The sequence below is a fragment of the Pelodiscus sinensis genome, chromosome 10 (assembly GCF_052426305.1).
Source record: "Pelodiscus sinensis isolate ZL-2025 chromosome 10, ASM5242630v1, whole genome shotgun sequence".
NCBI lineage: Eukaryota > Metazoa > Chordata > Testudines > Trionychidae > Pelodiscus > Pelodiscus sinensis.
Window position 1 is genome coordinate 30618231 of NC_143061.1, and position 21405 is coordinate 30639635.

The 21405-nt window shown below is 42.1% G+C and overlaps 1 protein-coding gene across 2 annotated transcripts in view; it reads right to left on the bottom strand.

Moving 5' to 3' along the window:
* Window positions 1-1841: 1841 nt before the first annotated feature.
* Window positions 1842-21405, bottom strand: part of GYG1 (glycogenin 1) — a 31326-nt gene continuing 11762 nt past the window's right edge. For both annotated transcript variants that reach the window (XM_075937695.2, XM_075937694.2), the window contains exons 3-7: window positions 18825-18999; window positions 18376-18538; window positions 15345-15471; window positions 6490-6709; window positions 1842-4162 (exon numbers count right to left, since the gene is read on the bottom strand). In XM_075937695.2, coding sequence (XP_075793810.1) covers window positions 3986-4162; window positions 6490-6709; window positions 15345-15471; window positions 18376-18538; window positions 18825-18999 — 862 coding nt within the window. In that variant the 3' untranslated portion in view covers window positions 1842-3985. The remainder of the gene's footprint in view (window positions 4163-6489; window positions 6710-15344; window positions 15472-18375; window positions 18539-18824; window positions 19000-21405) is intronic.

Here is a 21405-nt window from a genome sequence, read left to right on the forward strand (position 1 = left end):
TTCATGAACAATTAGTACACCTCCTGGCCAGCTTAAAATACTACTGCAGGTAACGTTTGTTCAGCTTTTACACTGCTTTTTTCCATATGTTAAGAGCAGAATTAAGACATTTATACCTTAACTTAAGTGTTAAAATTTGAGACCTGCATTTTGAGGCCCTATCTCACTGCAAGAATTGAAATAGAAAGGCTGCTACTCTGGTGATACCTAAAAGATCAGAATAGTTGAAATATTTTCATCTTCTGTATGTTGGAAATATCATTGAACCAGTAGAGGCTAGGAATGTAGTTGTGGATAGTGAACTAAAATCATGGTAGTTTCTGGCTAGTCAAGATACAAGTTTGTAGTGTCAATTTTGAAATGGTTTCCTGTACTTTAAATACATTTTAAATGTTTTCCTAGGATTTTGCAAAGACTGTAAGCTCTCCATGCTAAATTGCTGTGCCTTTCTTTCAGGGCTGGGTCAATAGACCTTTTAAGTTTCACTGAGTTATAACTATGGCTTGAAGTTGCAGTCTACAACAGTGGTAGCTCATACTTAAGACATTTTCAGACTACTGAGTGATTTACTATCAGGTATAAATGGAGGACAGTAAACACTGCTTCTGCTCTCTCGTTTCCTGGATCGGTGATGTAGAATAGCCTTTTATTAAGCAGAAACATTTATTTAAAATATTTATAGCCACTAACTATTTTTCAGGGAAGACTACTAAAATTAGAACTCCCATGTTAGCTTTTAGGTCAAAAGCTTCATTAGTTGTCAATTTGGAAATAACGTACTTCAAGCACCTCTGCTTTTAGTTAGAATTTACATTGTACCTAGAACCATACTACTGAATTCATGTAAATTCTGATTGTGTATTCTGCATCTACCATGCCTAAGGGTGGTGGTTTCAAACACAAGAGCCACTTAACAAAAGTTGGTTGTTGTCTTTTCTGTGGAAAATGTACAAAGGCTCAGCTTGCTTAGTGAATGTGGTCAAATGTAGCATGAACATATCTTATAGAAAAGCGCCTATGCTTTGAGAGTACAGTCCTTTGTTAAACACCTTTGGAAATAAAATTAACTTCACCATTCCTTAGCCATCCAACTCTTTGGCAAGGTTTTTAACTGGCTCCTTTCTTATACTGAAAAAAAAAAATCATTGCATACAGTCTGCTCGGATATTTGCCCCTTCCATTTCAGATAAGGGAACTGAACTGAAAATTAGATGCTTTTATATACAGAGATTCATATAGGTTCACACCAGACTTCCCTTAAAAAGGGAGCACAGTTCTATGATTTAAGATCACAAAGCATTAGATATTCACTTAAAGCTACATAAACAATTTTGGTATTGAACATTCTGCTATTTTAAAGCAGAACAATTGCTGTAGCTACTGTGCACCCATATATTGGCAAGAGTACAGTGACAAACATGCTACCCAAAAGCTATATACACAGACCCAGCATGCTAGTATCATGGTATTCAGGCAGTAAATAAATCAGTGCACAGAGATGGATGCTGTTGATATACTACTGACTTTATCTCTACAGCAAGCAGAGATGGGCAAATTCCTGCCCACAGGTTGGATCCTGTATGCAGGGTTAGTCCCTGGCAGGCCTGACCTCGTTTACCTGTGCCTCTAGGTATCGGAGTATCACAGCTGTGGTTGGCTGTGGATTGCCGTTCGTTCATGGCCAATGTGAATGGTAGGAAGCAGCGTGCCATGTGATGCTTCCTGCTGCTTGCATTGGTTGCAAACAGTGAGTTGCAGCCAGCCAATGCTGTGATCCTGATACCTGCAGAGGTACAGGTAAACAGTGGCAGTAGGCCAGCAGGAACACATGCTGTGGGCTGTTTTTATTACCCACTCCTGATAGCACATCCTTTGTGGGATTGTTTACTGGTGGCAGGGGACTGGTGAGAATGATGCTAGTCCTGCTACAAATTATGGCAAACTCCAGTCCCACTCATTCTGCTAAGCAGGATGCTAAACTCAGTAGAGCTACCAACTGGAATTCTGTCAAAATAGTAGTTAGCCTGAACCCTCCACTACATCTTGAGTAAGGGAACCTCCCCGAAGCCAATATTAGAGCAGTGACCAGACACTACCATAGTAGAATGACTTGGTGACTGCAAGTTAGTGCTAGTGGCTGCATCCAAAGATACAGGCAGATATGGACTAGTTGAAGAGGCAGGAGTCAAAGGAAAGTTGGAGTGATGGTTTAAATCCTTGACATTGTGCATGAATGTCTTTTTTACAGAGATGTGGCTTGTCTTCCACTTCTCTTCTCCTCCCCACACTCCATGAAGCTGACATGTGCTTGGAACTATACAAGGCTCTACTGCAGTGCCTGTGCTCCTGCCACATACTGCCTCACCTCTTGCCTTGCAGGTCAGCAGTTGCTAATGGAGTAGGTGAGGCATGCCCTCTTGAGTTTTGTCTTACTCCATGCATGAGTATGTGGCATTTCTTTGTCTATTGGGGAAAATTTACATAAGGGAGCTTTGCTAGAACTTGGTTTATTGGACTTAAGACCTGGGTTTGCACAAAGCAATGGCAGCTTTTACTGTCTGCAACAGGGCTCTCTAGGGAACCCTTTAAGATTTTATTTATTTTTTTTTTTTTTTTTGAAGGCCAGGGAATAAGTCTCCTTCCATGTCTAGTCCTTCACAGCTCTTGTAGGCCACTTTGTTGATCTTCCTACTGGAGGGCAGCGGAGGGGGCAGACCTCCTGTATGAGCCATCACTCTGAAGAACTTTTGGTTTATCTTTGAGAGATGAGATCCTTTGGAACTCAGACTAGTCAGCCACGCAGACCTCTTTCAAGACGTATTCTCTACAGGACTCCTTTGCTCTTAGTCTGACCTGCAGACATGTTTTATGCTGCCACCACTATCTATCCATCCACTGCCAACAAGATAGCTACTCTTAGGCTACGTCTACACTATGAGTTTTGCCGGAAGAGGCAATGCAAATAAAGCATGCATTAGCATTTTCCTCATGCTTCATTTGCACACTCACTTCCGATCTATTTTTGCACAAAAACAAGCAGTGTGGATGTTTCCTTTTTGCGCAAAAACCCCTAGCGCAAATGAAGCGCAAGAAAATGCTAATCTGCGCTTCATTTGCATTGCCTCTACTGGCAAAACTCGTAGTGTAGACCGTAGCTTTACTGTCCCCAAAATAAAGAAGTCCATTAAATTCACAAGCTATTCTATGAGCCTACAAGGAGTTTAATTACTGCAGTGGTCTCCCATTTCTAGCAGTCAGGACTTTGAGACCTTTGCAGATGTATCCAATATTTCTTAGAATGGCTCAAGATTATTAGTTAGGGAAACCAGAAATGCATCATGAGTTTATTTTGCAATGAATGCAATTACAGGTAAAACTCAGTTTTACTAGTCCCATAGTATATAGAACTAAAGAAAGATTCTATCATGCTGCATATACTGTACATAAAACCAGCTCAAGACCTTCAGTGTGAGACTAATACAGTAAAGCCTTGCCTTTGTTGTTAGAAGTTCTATTAAGTTTGTATGCTAACAGTTTAGTACTAACATTTACAGTAAGGCAGTGTTCCAACCACTTCAATTCTAAACAATCGCCCACAAAATAGGGTCTTCTGTACAAGATAGCAAGCAAAAAGGAGTGATGCCACTCCTCTTTTAAAAGAGAAAGCACAGCCCTACAGGGTTTAAGGAATAAGTGTCTAACCAGTTTAGTGCCCCTGTTCGAAGTGTGGTTTTTTGTTTAAACTAGGCACATCCAGCAGTCTTACTTACAAGGGAAGACTTCAGGATTCTGCAGGTACAGCTGGCACAAGGATTTCTACTCTATCCCTTTTGCTCAGTTCTCACCTGTAGTACTGCAAATACCTTCAGCCTGATGAGTTTTATCAAACGACTAGCAAGCTTAACTGACCATATTTAAACACTTTCCTAGATGCTATAGCTCTGGAACAAGTTCTTGTATCTGAACATCAGCAACAGAAGCGCTTCTATTGGAGGTAGGAGTCAAGTTTTTTCTTGATATTGTCAAAGGAATCTGCTCCCATGTAGTCAGCCTGGCCTTGCTCCCACCTTTCCTTCCGTTCTTCTGAAGATACAGCTGGTAGGGTAGATGTTGGCACTGCTGCTGAAAGTGACATGTGGGACACTGCCTCTGCAACCTCTTCCTGGAAAGAGAGCATAGTAAGTAGACTGTATAAGAGTTCTATGGCCTATTTCTAAGCAAGCAATAGAGGGCAGGAGAACCACTAAGATGCTCTCATGCAAAGCAGCAAGCACTGTTAAAAAAAATGCAGGAGTTATACAACTTCCTTAGCTGGAAAACAAAAACAAAAACCGCACAACAAAAAAAACAACAGAAACAAAAACCAGAGTGAGAAGTCAATGGAGAGCGCATAGGAATGTACTGGTTTAAGTTCTTCATACCTCTCTACAGAAGCCACAAGAGAAAGCCAGAGAATAGACCAAGCCCGATAGCTGCAAATAGTTCATTAGAAAGGTGTAAGATGGATAACAGAAACAACAGCTCTAATAGATCAGTAACTTTGGGCTTAGAAAGGTTGAGAACTTAAAACTAATTTATTTTCTTATATTAAATTTAGTATATAGTCACTGCAAAGCTGCATTCCATACATGCTATTAAACACACAGTTTGAAAGGTAAAATAAAGATAGAAAGTTGCTTTACCCTATACTTTGCATTTATTCTACCAATGCAGTCTTCTAGACTAGCTTTTCTGGCTTCTTGTTAGATTAGTCAGACTGAATCATTAGAGATGTAGCATTCTATTTATTTTCTCTCCTCTCTCCTCAGAGACTGTCAACACCAGCCTTGAGTGCATTAGCAGCACTTGTGGTATGCCAAGTTCTCTTAGTCATGCTTATAAACTATCTGCAGCCTCAGTCTGAGATGCATGAATAGTAATGCTGTTAGGTTACTTCTACAGAGTAGCTTCAGAATGAAGGATGATCACCCATATATCTCATATCACTTGTGGTGCCTATACTGGCACACTGTCATTGAGGGAGAGAGCTTAATCACTGCATCAGATTGCTTTCTCTCACTAATAGGGGCTCTGTTAATCAGTGAAGTTAGGATACCAGTGTTCAGAATTCAGTTTCATTGTTATGGGGGAACCTCTAATAAGAGGTTCCTGATCTATCCTAATTTTAGGCCATTCAGCATCAACATTTTGCTCTTCATTAGTCATGGAGCATAAGATGGGGGTTCACTTTAGTTAGTAAAGGGGGGTTAGTTAGTTACAAGGTAGCTCAGGATGGATTTCTGGAGTTTCTCTTGTTTGTGATACCATGTAAAAATTCAGTATTTTGTTACAAGACAAATATCTTTTTTTAAAAAAATAAGTGGGTTGATATTTCTGCATCAGTAGCATAGCTTCAGTACTAGACGTAAATGGAGACAAAGTTTAGGCTCAGGTTCACGTACTTTCTAATCTGAGATGTGCTGACTTTGGAAAAATTAGAAACATTTAGTTCAGTGTATGTAGTTCTCCTGTTGGAAAATTATTCAAATTTATTCTGGTGAGCTTTAAATTGGTTAACAGCTAGGTAATTCCTATTAGTTAGTAGGAATGTTAGGTTGCTGCAAATTACTTAAGGACTTCAGGATCCTGACTCTTTACTTTGTAAGATAACATTCTTGTTTGGGTGACAGGTGTAAGGACTGTCCCCAAGAACCTTGAGTCTTTACCGCTTGAGCTAGATGACCAAGTCTATTCACTTGAAGTAAGTAAGAGTCAGGCCTCTATGTAGTTTGAAAAGAGATTTACCCCAATTTGATTTCTGCAGCATTGTTAGTAGCTACTTCCTCAGTAATCCTCTGCAGTCCAATACTCCATCACCCAATTGTTCAGCACTCCCAATACTCCGGCATCAAAATGTCAGGTGCTCCTGTCCAGCTGATTAACAAGCCGACCACTCAGCACAGGGTGCCGGCTGTACCAGGACCGACTATAAGGTTGTGCGTGCGTGTGTGTGTGTGTGTGTGTGTGGGGGGGGGGGGGGAATCGTATTACAGTATGGAGAAGAGTCTTCTGCTTCAGCGAAGGGGAAAGGAGAGGGGGAGGGGATCGGGTTACAGCATGGAGTAGAAGCTAAGAGGAAAGGGGAGGAGGAGAGGGAGGGAGAGTGTGTCACGGCCAGCTGTTAAGCCATGCAGCTGTACCAGGACCTCCCGCTACTCCGGCATATCTGATAATCCGGCACCACCTAGGTCCCAAAGGTGCCAGATTATTGGAAGTCTACAGTACTTATTTGGAGAGGGAGATGGGTCAACAGTTCTACCAGCGGTGAGGCTAACCCAGTTATTTCCTTTGTTCAATTTTATTTGAAGTCAAAGGAGCTGGAGAAAGCTACACTTCAAGTCAATGGATTGCCCCTGAAGCCTTCAGTAATTTGAAGTCTGGGATGGGGAAATAGAACATTCCCATTTACACTGTTTTGAAGCAGGTATCCAAGATAAGAGGACAACATACCGCCTTTACACCAGTAGCAGTGTCTTTTACAATTCCATGTTGTTCTAGTAGTGGTAAGATGTTGGTGATGAAGGTATCCCACCACATGTTGAGGAATTCTGGGTGAACAATTGTAGGATCACTTGTATCACCTTTTATGCTTTTTGTTTTGGAATCATATGTGTAGTTCCATGGTTTCATTCTTCCTAGGAAATGCACCACTTTAGCATTTGTACCAAACCTGCCAAACAAAGACATTTGAATTAGATATTAGATGTCCAGGAAAAAAAACCAAAAAAACCAAACACTACCAGGATAGCACTCCATCTCCTAAAGAAAAAGCTAAGGAATTGCTATTGCCTACCAACACTGAACACATCACTATGCAACAGAAGAATGCAGGTAGAAAGCTCTCTTAAATAGCTTATTCAGATTGAAAATAGCACAAACCACTAGGTTTGGGTTATTTCAGTACTTACAACAGCCAGTTTCTTTGTAGTTTGGGGTCCACAAGTGCTCAGGATGGAACAGTCTCAAGCAGCAGTTGCAATCAGAACAAGTTTTAAAGAATGAGAGTTTCCACTACAGATTCGGTGATCCAAATAGCTAGGTACCATACACTTAACTTAATCAGATCCCAGTGACAAGATCACTGGTTTCTTAGTCTTCAGCCCTACAGAAGGGGAAGTTCTAGTTGGTTGCCAGAGCACCTTTGCTAAGGGTAGTTCAGGCCAGAGTTGTGCCTTGGGTAGAGCAAATTGGGGCAACTGCCCAAGGCCCTGTGTTTTGGGGAGTCCCATGTTTTGATAGAATCAGGACTTTCCCAGTAGTTAGCCCTCTGTTCTGTGTTCCTAGCCATGTACAATTGGGCTGCTATTTGTACCACAGTTCAGGTGAGAACGTGGGCAGGAGGGTGAGGCAAACAGCAGGCAGGAAAGGGGCAAGGAGGTGGATATGGGGGCAGGACACTGGACAGATAGCTTGGAGACTAGGTAGTGAATGGGAGATAGGTGGACATGTGTTGGATGGATGGTGAGATTAGCTGGGAGGTAAGTGACAGGCAGATGAGGAGGAGAGCAGAGAGGTAGATTTGTCCCAGGCACTGCACCATCCCTACGGACAACACTGGCTCAGTCTGTACCACCTGTCAGGATGAGACTCTAGGGCGGGGGTGGGGGGGTAATTCAATTCTCCCCCACACTGACAAACTGCATCTTTTAAATACATAACTATTCAAAACCCCTACAAATCTCAGCTTTCTAGGTAGGTCAAGAGAATTTGATTATTTATGTAGTCCTTACATAAAAACTAATAGTCATGCAGCTATAGTGTGGATGTACTTTTTAAAGTCCCTTTAATGTGCTAATAGTAATCCAGTAGGACCAGGAAGCCTAGCCCAGTGAACTCCTAGTGTTACATAGCTATGCAGCTTGCCTCCACTCAGGGTATGTCTACACTGCAGAGTTTTTCTGGAAAAACTACACTTACATTCACACTGCTGTTGCCTTCTTTTGACAGTCAAAAGAATAGAGGGGTTTTTCCAACAGCGGTAAACTTCTTTCTACGAGGAGGATGCCTTTTCCTAAAAAACGCATGTGTGGACACGGAAGTGTGGTTTTTTGAAAGAAGAGGCCTCTAAGAAAAAAGCACTGCCCTGGTAACCATTCTGTCTTCAGTAATCACAACTGAAATGCAAAATAGCATCCTATCAGTGTGGATGAGATCACTTTTTCATTGTACTTTTGTTGTGTAGACAATCTTTCAAAAAAAAAATTTTCTGGGAGATCTCTTCTGGAAAAGCTTCTTCCAAAAGAAGCTTGCAGTCTAGACATAGCTTCAGAGTGAGAGTTAGTTTTTAGCCTCTCTGGTTGCAGGAACCTAGTCTAATCAATCAGTCTCAAATCTCTAGGCAGAAGTTTTCCAAATGGTGAACTACCAGTGGTTTTGGTGTCTATATTTCCCCGCTTCACTTCTGATCATTTCAACAGAAAAGTCAGATAATTTAAACAAGCTCAGCTTACTTTCTCCCAGGGCCCAGATGCCCTGGCTCTCTCCTCTGCAGCTAATACTCCCACTTCTCAGACTTTAGGGTACATATAACTCTATTAATGAGATCTGTAGCATGTTTTTCAATTTTAGTGTTTTGGAGTAATTAAAAACTACATTTTATTAAATGGCATGTTTTCATGTGTGTCAACATAAACCTTTGAAAGTGATTGAGACTACTGTATGATACAGCTGGAGGAATCTTGTTGCCACAGTTTAGGTCAAACTTGCTATTAACTATAAATAAGAGACAAGAGTTTGCTTTGAAGAATTTTGCTTTTAGGCTTCATGTGGAGTCCCTGAGAGAGAGTAAGGGATTGGATTAGAATAGATGGCCAAGTTTAATTTTTAAGCTAGTCAAGACTGCTTTAATGGAATCAAGACAATTCCATTTTATCCTCGAGGGCAGCCTTCCCTCAGTTGGCTTTGTTCCAGGGCAAGTCTACACTACATTAGCCCTAAACAGAATAGAAGCGACTGTGCTTATGCTCCCATCTTTGTTGGTGTTTCTTTTGCGTTAAGACTTGCTCGCTAGTAAATCTGTGAAAAGTGATATTTGTACATTGGCTAAACACTGCTTTATGTAACATTCCGCCCCTGCCCATTACTCTCCAGGAGGCTGTGCCTGCATTTGAGAAATGCTGGTTTAGGATGATTCTTCTGGTTTTGTGAACATTAGACTTTACTGTAGAATACCAATTTCCTCTGAGTTACACTAGTACAGTCCGTTCATTCCTGAATTGTTCTCTGCTGCCACTCATTTTGAAATCAGGACAAAAGTGCTTTTATCTTTTATTAAACATACATAGAAAACTTAATGGATTGCAATCATTTGTATTCGCCGCTCCCCCCCCCCATATACCCTGCAATGGTACCTCCACTCAGTGCTTTGAAGCTTGACAACATGTACAACTTTCTAAGCAGGTGTGAAGCTTAGTCTCATGGTACGTACACTTCACAGTGTCCGAGACAGAACATCAGGAATGACTGCCCGTCGCAGGGAGCCATAGCCTGTAATACCTCTGAGGCTGGTATAGGGGGCTCTGTCTGTGAGGTGGAGTGTTTTCCATATAAGGGCATGTAAATTAATAATCTTCCCCTGCTCGCTCCACCCATTGCAGTAACAGATCAGCCAGTGGGCTGACTGGTGCTCAGGCCTGCTACTCCACCCACTGCAGCAAAAACCAACCTATGGGGTGATAAGTTCACAGGCAATAAAACAGGCAGGCAGCCCCTCTCTCACTGGGGATTCGCATTGAGTGAACGCCTGGCCTGATCACCCAGACGCCTTGCACCCCCCGCTCTTGAGTCTTACTGAGCGTACTCCGAGTTGGTCGACCCGAGTGGAGACAGTTTATGAGCGTGTGACCGGTACTTGTGTTCCTGCTGTCTCCAGAACTGGTATAACACCCCCCCCCCCCCACCATCATCCCTATCCTAATTGATTTTTTAGTTGTCCTTATTGCTTGCCAAGTGACAGTGGCTAAAAAGTTACTAAGTTAGTTTATAAATAGTTGTGGTTTAGATTTTTTACTGTTTCCTTGTATAAAGTTGTGTAAATAGTCAGCCCTATGGATAATACCAATGTTAATTCAACTGTTCCTAACCCCTGGGCAGTTATTGGGAATTATTGTGATTTAGAAAAGCCTCAGGGAATTGTTTTGTGTTGTCTGGCAATCTGTTTAATTTTTGTTCTGATGATTGTCTGGCGCCATCAAAATAAAATCAGTTTGTTCTTTTTGAAACCCCCAGTTGTGGTCTCATCCTTTCCGGCATCCCTTCGAACCTCGTGTATTACGGGGACTGACATGGCGTCACGAACAGGATGCCGGAACTCTGGAGACCATGACAACTCTGATAGTTGCCCCTGGGCTAAAACTGAGACCCCAGGTTCTGAGGAGGATCAGTTTAATCATTTGCAATACCACCTCCTCTGTACTCGACAGCGCGAAGGGGCCCCTAACACTTTTGACTGGGTCTGTGTCATAGGACACGGCCATGATTGTAGGACCTACACCATTCCTTTGGGGTTGAGCGATGTGGGCTGCTTGCTAACTTGCCATCCCACCTTCAGGGCCACCCCGGCTGATAATAGCCTTCAACCGTGTCTCACTCAAGTGGGTGAGACAGCCCCTAATTCAAACCCTCTTAGCCTCTGGAAAGAGGTGAACAGAGTAATTAAACTCTGTGGGGTAGCCCCCTCCATCTTGGCCCCCGAGCCAAGAGCCCCACATGGATCACCTGCACACCACCTGTTAATAGGATTGGTCCAAAGGTTAGATGGGATAAAAAAGGTTAAAAAACTACGCCCTGATTCTTATAAATCAGAGGATGTTCTGGCTGCCATCTGCAATACCCTGGCAGCGGCCCTTGATAAAGTTACCGTTTACCATGGGGCCGTTACAAATTGTGCACGTGGGGTGGCGCACTCACAGTCAGAGGGAGAACCGGAGTTTTCCCCTCAGGCGCCAAAGACGCCTCCTTTAGAGACACAACTTCCTCCCCCATACCAAGGCTCTCATGACCCACCAAACATTTACCCTGGCTTGACTACCCTGAGTTCAACCATACCCACAGCCCCCGACCTGATTGTACCGGAGGCCCTCCCTGTGACTGTAACCCGATTAAAAAGGGATGGTCAGGGGAATACCTCTCAGGTAACTGAGACCCGCCCCCGAACCAAGGCGGAAATGAAGGAGTTCATCACAGATACTGCCCGACGTCCGGATGAGCCTCCTATAATCTGGGTAGGGAGATTAGCCTTGGAACAGGGGAGTGACTGGGTTGACCGGGAGGAAGCCTTAACGTTAACCCGTACCGGGAGTTGGTCGCGGGGCCTTATGGGGGGAGTATTGGCAGCGAATAATCATTGGCCTGTAACGGCCGCAGCTGCCGCGCACCTCCAAATACAAGGGGGATTTCGCGCAGTACAGATGCCACCTGATTGTGTGAATAACTCCACTACCCTTATGTACGCAATCGCTGGGAGTTCTATTCTGCTCTGGGATCCCACCGCACACCCCCTCAACTTAACTAACGTTCAGACGGTAGCACAAAACCCATTTCGTTTTGTTGATGATCCCACTCAGATTCCCATAGAAGATGCAGCTGTTACCCTAGCCGTGGACAACAGCCCTAATCTAGACACAGGGGCTCTTCTGTGGCTAAGGGGATACACAGGACAACCTATTGGCCGACTATACGACGCTGTAGAGAGGGTGAAGTGGGCAACACTAAAGGCCGCCCTACTTGCAACCCCCTCTACTCTGGTGAAAGGGTCCAAAATGGCGCCCAAACCCAAATACCCCGAGCTTTCGTTCATCGAGCGTAAGATTTTTGGATTTTTATTGGGTAAGGGACTCACCAAGGAAGCTATTAGGAAAATGAATAGTGATCAACAGAAAGACTTGGCTGTGAAATTGGGGTGGGAAGATCGCCCTATTCCCCCGCAGCCAAAAAACGGGGAGAGGCCGAGTGCCTAGCGGTCACTCGGCCCGATTTAAATGACCCTCGACCCTACCAAAACCTGACTACCGAAAACGAGACAATTATCCCCTTTTTGTTAGACACGGGGGCACAGGTATCCATCATCCCCCCCGATATGCCCCACACCCCCACTGGAAAAATAGTCTTTGTACAGGGATTAAATAGCGTTGAAGCAACCTACGTTAGTCCATCACAATTGGCTTTCTCTTCGATCTTAATTAGCCCGCCTTGAGGGCGTTGTTTGTCCCCTTTTTGTTTTTCAGGTACCAACCCATTCGAGCCCCCCACCGGCTGTTTGACTTCCGGAGCCGACGAGAACCATCAAGATGGAAAAAATTTAAGTCTGCCACTGAATCTTTCGTTTGGGAATATGTTACCAAATGTCCCGCAATCTCGAAGCCCTCACTAATTTGACCGCTGAAGGGTTTCGACAAGTCGATTTGGCTCTTACTGTACTAGCTCATTATGCCGAAAAGAATCGTATAATGATACAGGTTATATTGCAGAAGGACTTTTGTATGGCACTCGAGGACCTTGACCCCAGGTTTAAGGACCAATACTGTTTGCGTTTCAAGCCCGGGTGGAACAACGTTTCAGCCATCACCCAACAGCTGACCTCACTTGCAGTTCGGATTCACGAACAGCGGGAAGAATGGGACTGGTGGCAAACAAAACTTTCCTCTTGAGGACTGAGTACTTGGGCATCCACCATTAAGCAGTGGTTGATTGTATGTGCTCTTGTGTTACTAGCCTTTTTAGTGGGCACTGCTGTTGCAAAAGCTCTTATCCACAGAGTTGTTTCCGCTTTCCCTGTTACTGTTGCTTACTTTTCCCTTTCTCCCCTTTCTGAAGACAGCAGCTCACCAGAACCTCAATTTACCCAATTGGCTTCTTGCTGATTACCCTTACGTGCGCTCTCACCTTAGGCAACCCTCTTACCGCTTGCTCCGGACAGCCACGGGGGCATGTCCGAGACAGAACATCAGGAATGACTGCCCGTCGCAGGGAGCCATAGCCTGTAATACCTCTGAGGCTGGTATAGGGGGCTCTGTCTGTGAGGTGGAGTGTTTTCCATATAAGGGCATGTAAATTAATAATCTTCCCCTGCTCGCTCCACCCATTGCAGTAACAGATCAGCCAGTGGGCTGACTGGTGCTCAGGCCTGCTACTCCACCCACTGCAGCAAAAACCAACCTATGGGGTGATAAGTTCACAGGCAATAAAACAGGCAGGCAGCCCCTCTCTCACTGGGGATTCGCATTGAGTGAACGCCTGGCCTGATCACCCAGACGCCTTGCACCCCCCGCTCTTGAGTCTTACTGAGCGTACTCCGAGTTGGTCGACCCGAGTGGAGACAGTTTATGAGCGTGTGACCGGTACTTGTGTTCCTGCTGTCTCCAGAACTGGTATAACACCCCCCCCCCCCCACCATCATCCCTATCCTAATTGATTTTTTAGTTGTCCTTATTGCTTGCCAAGTGACAGTGGCTAAAAAGTTACTAAGTTAGTTTATAAATAGTTGTGGTTTAGATTTTTTACTGTTTCCTTGTATAAAGTTGTGTAAATAGTCAGCCCTATGGATAATACCAATGTTAATTCAACTGTTCCTAACCCCTGGGCAGTTATTGGGAATTATTGTGATTTAGAAAAGCCTCAGGGAATTGTTTTGTGTTGTCTGGCAATCTGTTTAATTTTTGTTCTGATGATTGTCTGGCGCCATCAAAATAAAATCAGTTTGTTCTTTTTGAAACCCCCAGTTGTGGTCTCATCCTTTCCGGCATCCCTTCGAACCTCGTGTATTACGGGGACTGACACACAGGATTAGATATTTGTTGGGGTAGATTTAAACTTTGGTTCCTTCCAGCCATTAAGCAGTCTAGTGGATCTGGACATCTACATGAAAAAGGTGTTCACTGAGCATGCCTACCCTGACACAGATCATCTGTTACTTGCAAAATCCAGAAGCCACAACCATTAGCGCATTAAGCTGACTGCATCTCAGTTTAATTTATAAAAAAGTTTTGCCTGCGCCAGGCAGATCCAGCTGACCTCTCATGGCAACAAGATCAATTATAAGAGTTCCCATATGAAATGATTAATCTCAGCAAAGGAGTAGTTGAGAAAGGTGTACATCACAATAGCTTTTAGCTTATTACATTCTGTTTATTTGGACTACTGAGTGAGTATTCATTCTGGCTTGCATGCATTTCTTCTTAGAATAGGTGTTCTAATTTTAAACCGGACAATTTCAGATGTTCAGATCACAAGACATGGTTTGAACTTGAGCCAGCAACAATACTGCTTATGTTAGCTGCTGCGTTAATCTCTAGCAACTTGATGTCATCTAGAGATCAGCTGAGTTTTCATGGAATTACTCCTCACTTGCTTTTGAAGCTAGCAATGTAACATGGTCCAGTTATAACAGGTTGTAAATTGAGCCCATGTTCGAATAGTTTTTGCATATATTTCATGCTGTAACAATGTAGAGTGCCATTACATAGGAAAAACATTACCTGAAATGGCAGAGAATTGCAGGGGCATGTTGATCAGAAGGACAAAACCAAACTTTTACTTGCTGCCCTAGGAGCGGTCTATTGCAGATTTAGAAAGATTGCGGTGAAGTGCAATGTAAGCAAACAGAGGAAAAAGCTTCATGTCTGCTTATTTGCAGGATATAAAACCTGGTGTCCCTGCCACATTGTTTGTGAAATATTTATGCTACCGATGATAGCCTCAAAAAAGGGGCAACCCAATAGCTATGCTGGTATCAGGATTAATTTTTGTAACATGGAGGTCAAAAAGGAAGGAGAGAATATATATTTTAGCTAGGAGTTGCCCCCCATATCTAGCCCACATTAGCTTGGGCTTCACTCAACCAAATTCTTTAGAAAGGAAGCACTGCAGGGCAGATAATACCTTTGTTCACAGCAGAATGTGACATTAAAAGAGTGAGAGTTGCACCCTTGCAATAGAACAAGAGCATGTCAAATGCACCTATGCCAGGTAAATTAAAGAATGAGTTACTACCACATATGTAAAGAATATTTATTTCAATTTTAATTAGTTTTTTTTAATCTAAGCTTAAGTTTAAACCATTACATGGTTGTTGCCCTTTACATGGTTCAAAGTGAAATTAAGAGCCTGCACTAGCTATTACATACCCTTCATTTGGCCTAAGCCATGGATCTCCATACTGAAAATGGAGTCAAAAGAACTGATTTTAAATACACAGCTTTTTCCATCTAGCAAGAGATCAATCAGCTTCATAAGAGATCTACTAAATCTGGCCTATATAATGGCTACACAAGATAAATCATTTTTCTACAAGAAAATGTTGAACTTACGCTTTAAATGCTGGAAGGTAGGAGTATAGAGAAATGCTGCTTAAGTTATAAATAAATGGCAAGTGTTTGTTGATATCCGCTGTTGCCCAGTTGCTGAAGAAGGTGTTTAATAAACCCTGGTCCCCACCTGAAAGGGAAAGAGAGTTAGCAAGCTGCATGGAAACAATCAGTATTTCTGTTAATTTTCTATCTATATCACTAACTGATTCAAGATTCAGTTTAGTCACATGAGCTCGTATATCCAGTAGAAATCTCTGGCAATGGAGTAGCATTCTATTTGTAGAAGTTAGTTTTCTTCAACTTACATTTTCACCCTTGGGAGGGCATATCAGTCCTCTTCTTCTTGCCACATAGAGATTTGCAAAGTTCAGTCATACTTTATAGGCTATTTTACCTCCCAGAAGACCACCAAAGGCTTAGAGTCCCTAGTGGCTACATGTGAACATATATTTGGTCTTGCATGATGCTACTCAATTTCCATTCATAACTTGGAGTTAAACTGGAGTAGTAAACATTGGAAGTGTCAGATATGTTATTTCAGTTGCAGTTAGGCAGATACAGTAGATCAGTCTAGATTATGATCTGTCACTCCAGATTTACATGTATAACCAAGATAACACTGACTCATGATTAATTATTAGAGACTCACTTTTGGCTTGGTAGTTTTGCAGGGGACTGCTTTTTTGGGATCAAGGCCTGACTGGTTTGCTAAAAGCAGTTGAGGCTTTCATTACATTTTCTGAGGGATGTCATACTAGAAGTCTACTGGATTAAAGCGCCTAGTTAGCTGTATAAATGCATATGATACTAGAAGTTTTATGCTTCAGAAGTTGATACATACAGTAAGTGTTCAGACCCCTATGTTGAATGTAGACTAGTTTACAACACAAGAAGTCAGTGAACATCTACCTGGACAATTATGCAGAACAATTATGATACGTGCTTTCCTAGGAGACTTCTAATGCTAAATAGAAGTAGATTAGACAAAGAAGTGATATTATGTTCTTCACCTTGACATTTGTTCTTTACATACCGATATAGCTTCAGTACTTTTTTCCAGAGAATAACAAATCCTCCACTCCCTTCCCCCCCACCTTAGCTGGACCATTTCTGTTTTAGGACATTATAGGGCTACCCCACATACGATCTTATGTTGGTAAAGAGTATTAAGGTAACATTAAAACTACTGTATTAATACTAAACATGGGGAGAGCAGTAACAATTCAATTATATTTAGTCCAGCCAGCCAGTTTGGGCAAGCAAGCTTATCACTTATCAGAGCTTGCCAAGCAGCAGCGAGCCCTGCTTGCCAGCTGCGCAGAAGCGCACACTGCACATGCACAAACCGCGCTGCGCAGCCGCATCGGGCTATAATCTACTCGCCATGGGTGAGTAGATTAGCCTATTTGTTGAGCCCATCTTATCATAATGAAATCACTATAGCAGAGCCAAAAAGATACAATTCTGAAGAAATCATGGCCATGTTTTACTATGAAGATTTTTGCCAAAGCAGCACTAAAAAAGCAATGAGTGACATGTGGGATACATTTGAGGGTCACAGAAACCTACTGAGTTTACCACCTGATATTAAGAAAGCTCTTCCAAGTCAAGAGACTATATATTGGGAGCTTGCAGGCCTTTATTTTTTCAAGACTCCTACACTATTAGGAAGTGCCTATGTAAGTATTTGAGATGCTTATTCCAATGGTGTTCTACCAACTCAACACATCTTAATACAGTTCTATTACAACAGCAGTTTGAGGTGGAATGGCAATTTTTCTCTTCTATCCCTGAAGGGGATACTCCAGTTTGCTGGTCCACAAGGTAGCAACTACATGGAACTTCTGGACTGCATGTCTAGCTATTCAGCGAAGCAGCAAGTTTAACTCTACTACCAAAGGATTTGAAAAAGGTGTTCCAAAGGACATTTACCAGCCACCTATAATCAGTATGCCATTTGTTGAATCTCATTTGGCTACCACTCTAGATTAAGGGGCCTAGCAACAACACCTGCCAGAACAAATACAGAAAAGCAAGGAACCACGTACACCAGGAAACTTACTCCTGGGAATAGTCAGTCTGAACCCTCTTTAGAAGTCTGATAAGCAAACTGCTACTCAGTATGAAGAAGGCTGTTAAAGAAGTTCACTTGAATTTTAATAAGTTACCAACTAGAGATGACCCGTGCCTGCTGATAGTGAGGGGTGGAGCTCAGAATGAGGGTAGCTGAGGGTAAGGGTATTGAGCATGCTTAATACAAGCAAAGCAACAAATGAGGGATAGAGGGGTGGGAAGGTACATGACTCCAAATGCTTTCACCACATGCACTATGGTTGTCTCCATGGAGACAAATTTCATCTTTTTTTAGGAAATGCTGCTATTCATTAATAAAAATCTCCAATTTCACTGAAAGCTATCTGACAAACTACTGGGAGTGGAAGAATAAGTTTAATTGGGGAAAAAAAGCTATTTAGAGCAATCCAGCTTTCTGAACATCACATTCACCTTGTCCTTGGGATATCCACAAATTATTTTGTGAAAAGTTTCACTAGAAAGGAGCTTATTTTCACTGATTAATGTTTAAGTGGCCAACGCAATCAAATCCATTAGTGACTAGCTGGTTTCAAAAATGCAGGATGCTATATTGATTTATTGTCTGAACAATGTTCAGTATCCTAGTTGAGAACTGCAGAAAGAGCTTTACAAATGGCTGTTTAGTTTGGCCTAGCTTTCTCCACTTAAGACTCATTAAGGTGCCTTTGAATTCCATCTAGGCCTTTTAATACTAGATAAGCTTATTAATGATTGATGTTAGATTTCCAACTATAATCAAGTCAGACTCAATCTATAGGAATCCATACATATGAGATTCCTGTAAACACAAGTATTCTTTCCAGCGAGGTACTGGAATTTCAGAATTCTAATGTAAATGGTGTCCCTGAAGGAATGCCTATCTGAAATATTCTCTCCCCTATCCCACAACATTTTAAACAATGTAAACCTGAATGCTGGCAGTGAATTCAATACATACCATCAAAGCTGCCTTTTTCTGTGGCAAGTTGTAACAGCTGATTGTATGTTTCAATGGAAGGTCGATAAACAAAAACTCCGGAATTAAAACAGTCAGGCCAGCCTGGATCTGGTGCTGCAGATAGCTCTTCTCTCTCAAAAAGCTCATCAATTTTTGATAAAACCTAGTTGTAAGGGGGAAAAATTGCTTTGTTTTCTAGGCTAGGTGATTCATAGCATTATGCTCTGTTGATTTTGCCATCCACCCCAAGATATGAACGCAAGTGTTCATATCAAACATCTCATTTTTTGGAGGATCATTTTGACATGGATATATTCCCTTATTGCAACCAATTACAAGTTGTTTTGTAGGCTTAAGCACACTGAATTACAAGTCCCCAATAATAAGAGGTCTCTACTGCAAACCAATAGAAGGAACAGTATTCTGAATAGCAAATATATAAAACTTACCATTGTGTCTGCATCCATGAACACACATTTTGAATATTGAGTCAATTCCCAGCAGTGGAGTTTTGTTAATGTGACACCCAGCTCAGGTCTTTTCATTAGTGCTAGATGGGCTGAATCCCCACTGTCCAAGACATTTACCAATACGATTTCATCAAAAACCTTCTCTAGCACTTTCCTGTGGAAAAGTAATCATTGATTTACTTTTGCAAGACAATCCTTCCAATATCCCCAACCCTGAGACAGCTTTGTACGGCTTAAACTTTTAGAGCACAATATGGAGTGGAAGCCTAGATGAAATCTTAAATTTAGTCTATTTAAAAAAAAACAAAACAGATGGGTAAGAGTTGTCAAATGTCTAGTTTAGAAATGCCTTAGTTACCAAGTTGGTGTTCCTGAATGCTACTAATCCCATCACCAATGAGAACTGAAGTCATGTGTATAAGTCAGGTAGATAATGTCTTACAGTTTAAGCCTCCCACACAGTTTGCCTCAGCCAGACCTGAAAACACTGCCTCTTGATGAGGTGACAGACTATTTTAAGCCTCTAACTGAAAAACAGAAGGCTATTAGACTAGTCTGTACAGGACTTTGGACAGCAGCTGAATCCTAAACAGTTCTAGTACAAGTAATTGCATAACACATTCCTTGCATAGGCAATATTAAGTCAAAAACAACTGTTGATGTTTAAAGCTACAATGACCAGACCCCAATGTTGCTAGTTTATCTAGTCCATCAAGAGAGTGTTCACTTAGGCTTTGTCCACACTACCACATCTTGTTGCAAAAACCCGCTTTTTGGTGACAAAACAGTGAGAGTGTACACCATGCAATGCAGCTTGTCAGGAAAAATGCTCAGTTTCATTGACAGAAAAATTTCCACAAGAGACTTTTCTTCTCTCCTCCCTTAATGGTTGACAGAGCCAATGTAAACACTGCTATTTGTCTTGTTGACAGAACTGGCTTCTGCCAGTATCTCACAATGCCTGCCTAGATTGCTCTGCTCAGTGTTTTGATCTCTGCTGCCCTGCAGGGATACATCGCTTCCCCAGAGCTTTGAAAGGGAAATATCTGAGAGCTGAGTATGCTGCTCACAAACAAAGAGCAAATCACTGGACTGTTCCTGTTCTGCCCTGCACTAGAATCACAACAGCAGGCAATCTGCTGCTGCAAAGGGAGGGGACAGACTATTGTGCTGTTTTAACATCTCAGAATGGAGACCTCGGAGCTACTCATAGTACCACTCTCAGCAGCTGAGGAGGCTGTGGGAGAATCGAGGGTATCCCCAAGATGCTCAGATCAGCTCCACCTACCCAGAGTGTATTGCTTGCACCATCACTGATGGTGCTCTCAATGTGAATGGGATCCGTTGACAGAGGGAGCAAGTGTAAACACCCTCTGGCAATCTGTTTTGACGACTTTTGGGTGTCAACATAAGTTTTGTTGACAAATTTGTTAATGTAGACTATGCCTGAGTCATGGATTTGTGTGCCAATGAGTGAAATAAATATCTAGGTAGCTTAGTTTACTTCCTTTTACTTGGAAATGGTCTCTTGCAGCAAGAGATTGTCCACTAAGTTAAAAGACTCAACTCTGAATAGCTAAACTACAGTATGATACAAGTTCTTAAAGCTCTTGGCAGTTCTTCAGGTTCAGTTTTTATCATTTAAGTCTGCTGATTCTGATGTTTTAGTGAGTAGAGAGACTAAGAGTATTACACTTGATTTCGACAGACTATTGTCGGGCTATTGGGGACCAACATTTATTGTTTCTGAGTCCTTGACATTTTACATTTAACAACAGCAGTGCAAGTTGGAACTAGCCAGCCCATTAGCATCTGGAGTATTTTGAGCTACTATCAGGGAGTTAAATTGTATACTTGTTGTAGATCAAGACCATTCAATTTGTACTTTGCCCACCAGATTGTCACCTGTTGTGCTTTTTAAGTGACATTCAGTATCATTCTAGTGGAAGTTTTTTAAAAAGCTACTTCTAAAATATGCAATGATGTTGTAGATCAGTAATGAAATCTGCAAATTCTAATAATGCCACATTTTACTGGTTGTGCAAATAAACTTTTTTAAATTACATGTGTTTTTACTTTCATCCCTTCCTCTTGTGGAGGAAACTGCTAGCCTAGTGGACAGGAGTAAGATTCACCTGAACAGACTGTTGTGTAAGTGAGGCACTGAAGTTGAGAGCTCTGAGAGATTAAGTAGCCCATTTTGTGTTGGAGATAATCATGGAATCACCTGTCATTACAGCAAGCAGTATTTTGCCAAAACAGCTTCCTGTGGATTAGAGAACAAGGGTCATGTAACCAGTCTAGCTAGTAACTTCCCATTCTTAAGTTCAACGGGGAGTCATGGCCTGAAGTTAAACTCTATAGTCAGAGACTTAAGGTTTGTTTCATGCCAGAGTTTAGGTTTGTAGTGGAAAGGATTGTTACATTGATATATTCAATGCCAGATAAGACTCTCCTCATCGTTTGAGCTTCTACAATCTGCTTGCCCATTTTCTACATTCAAGAAGAATTTAATATGAATGGTCAGCATCAAAGTTTGCAAGGGCATAAGTGTTTTCAA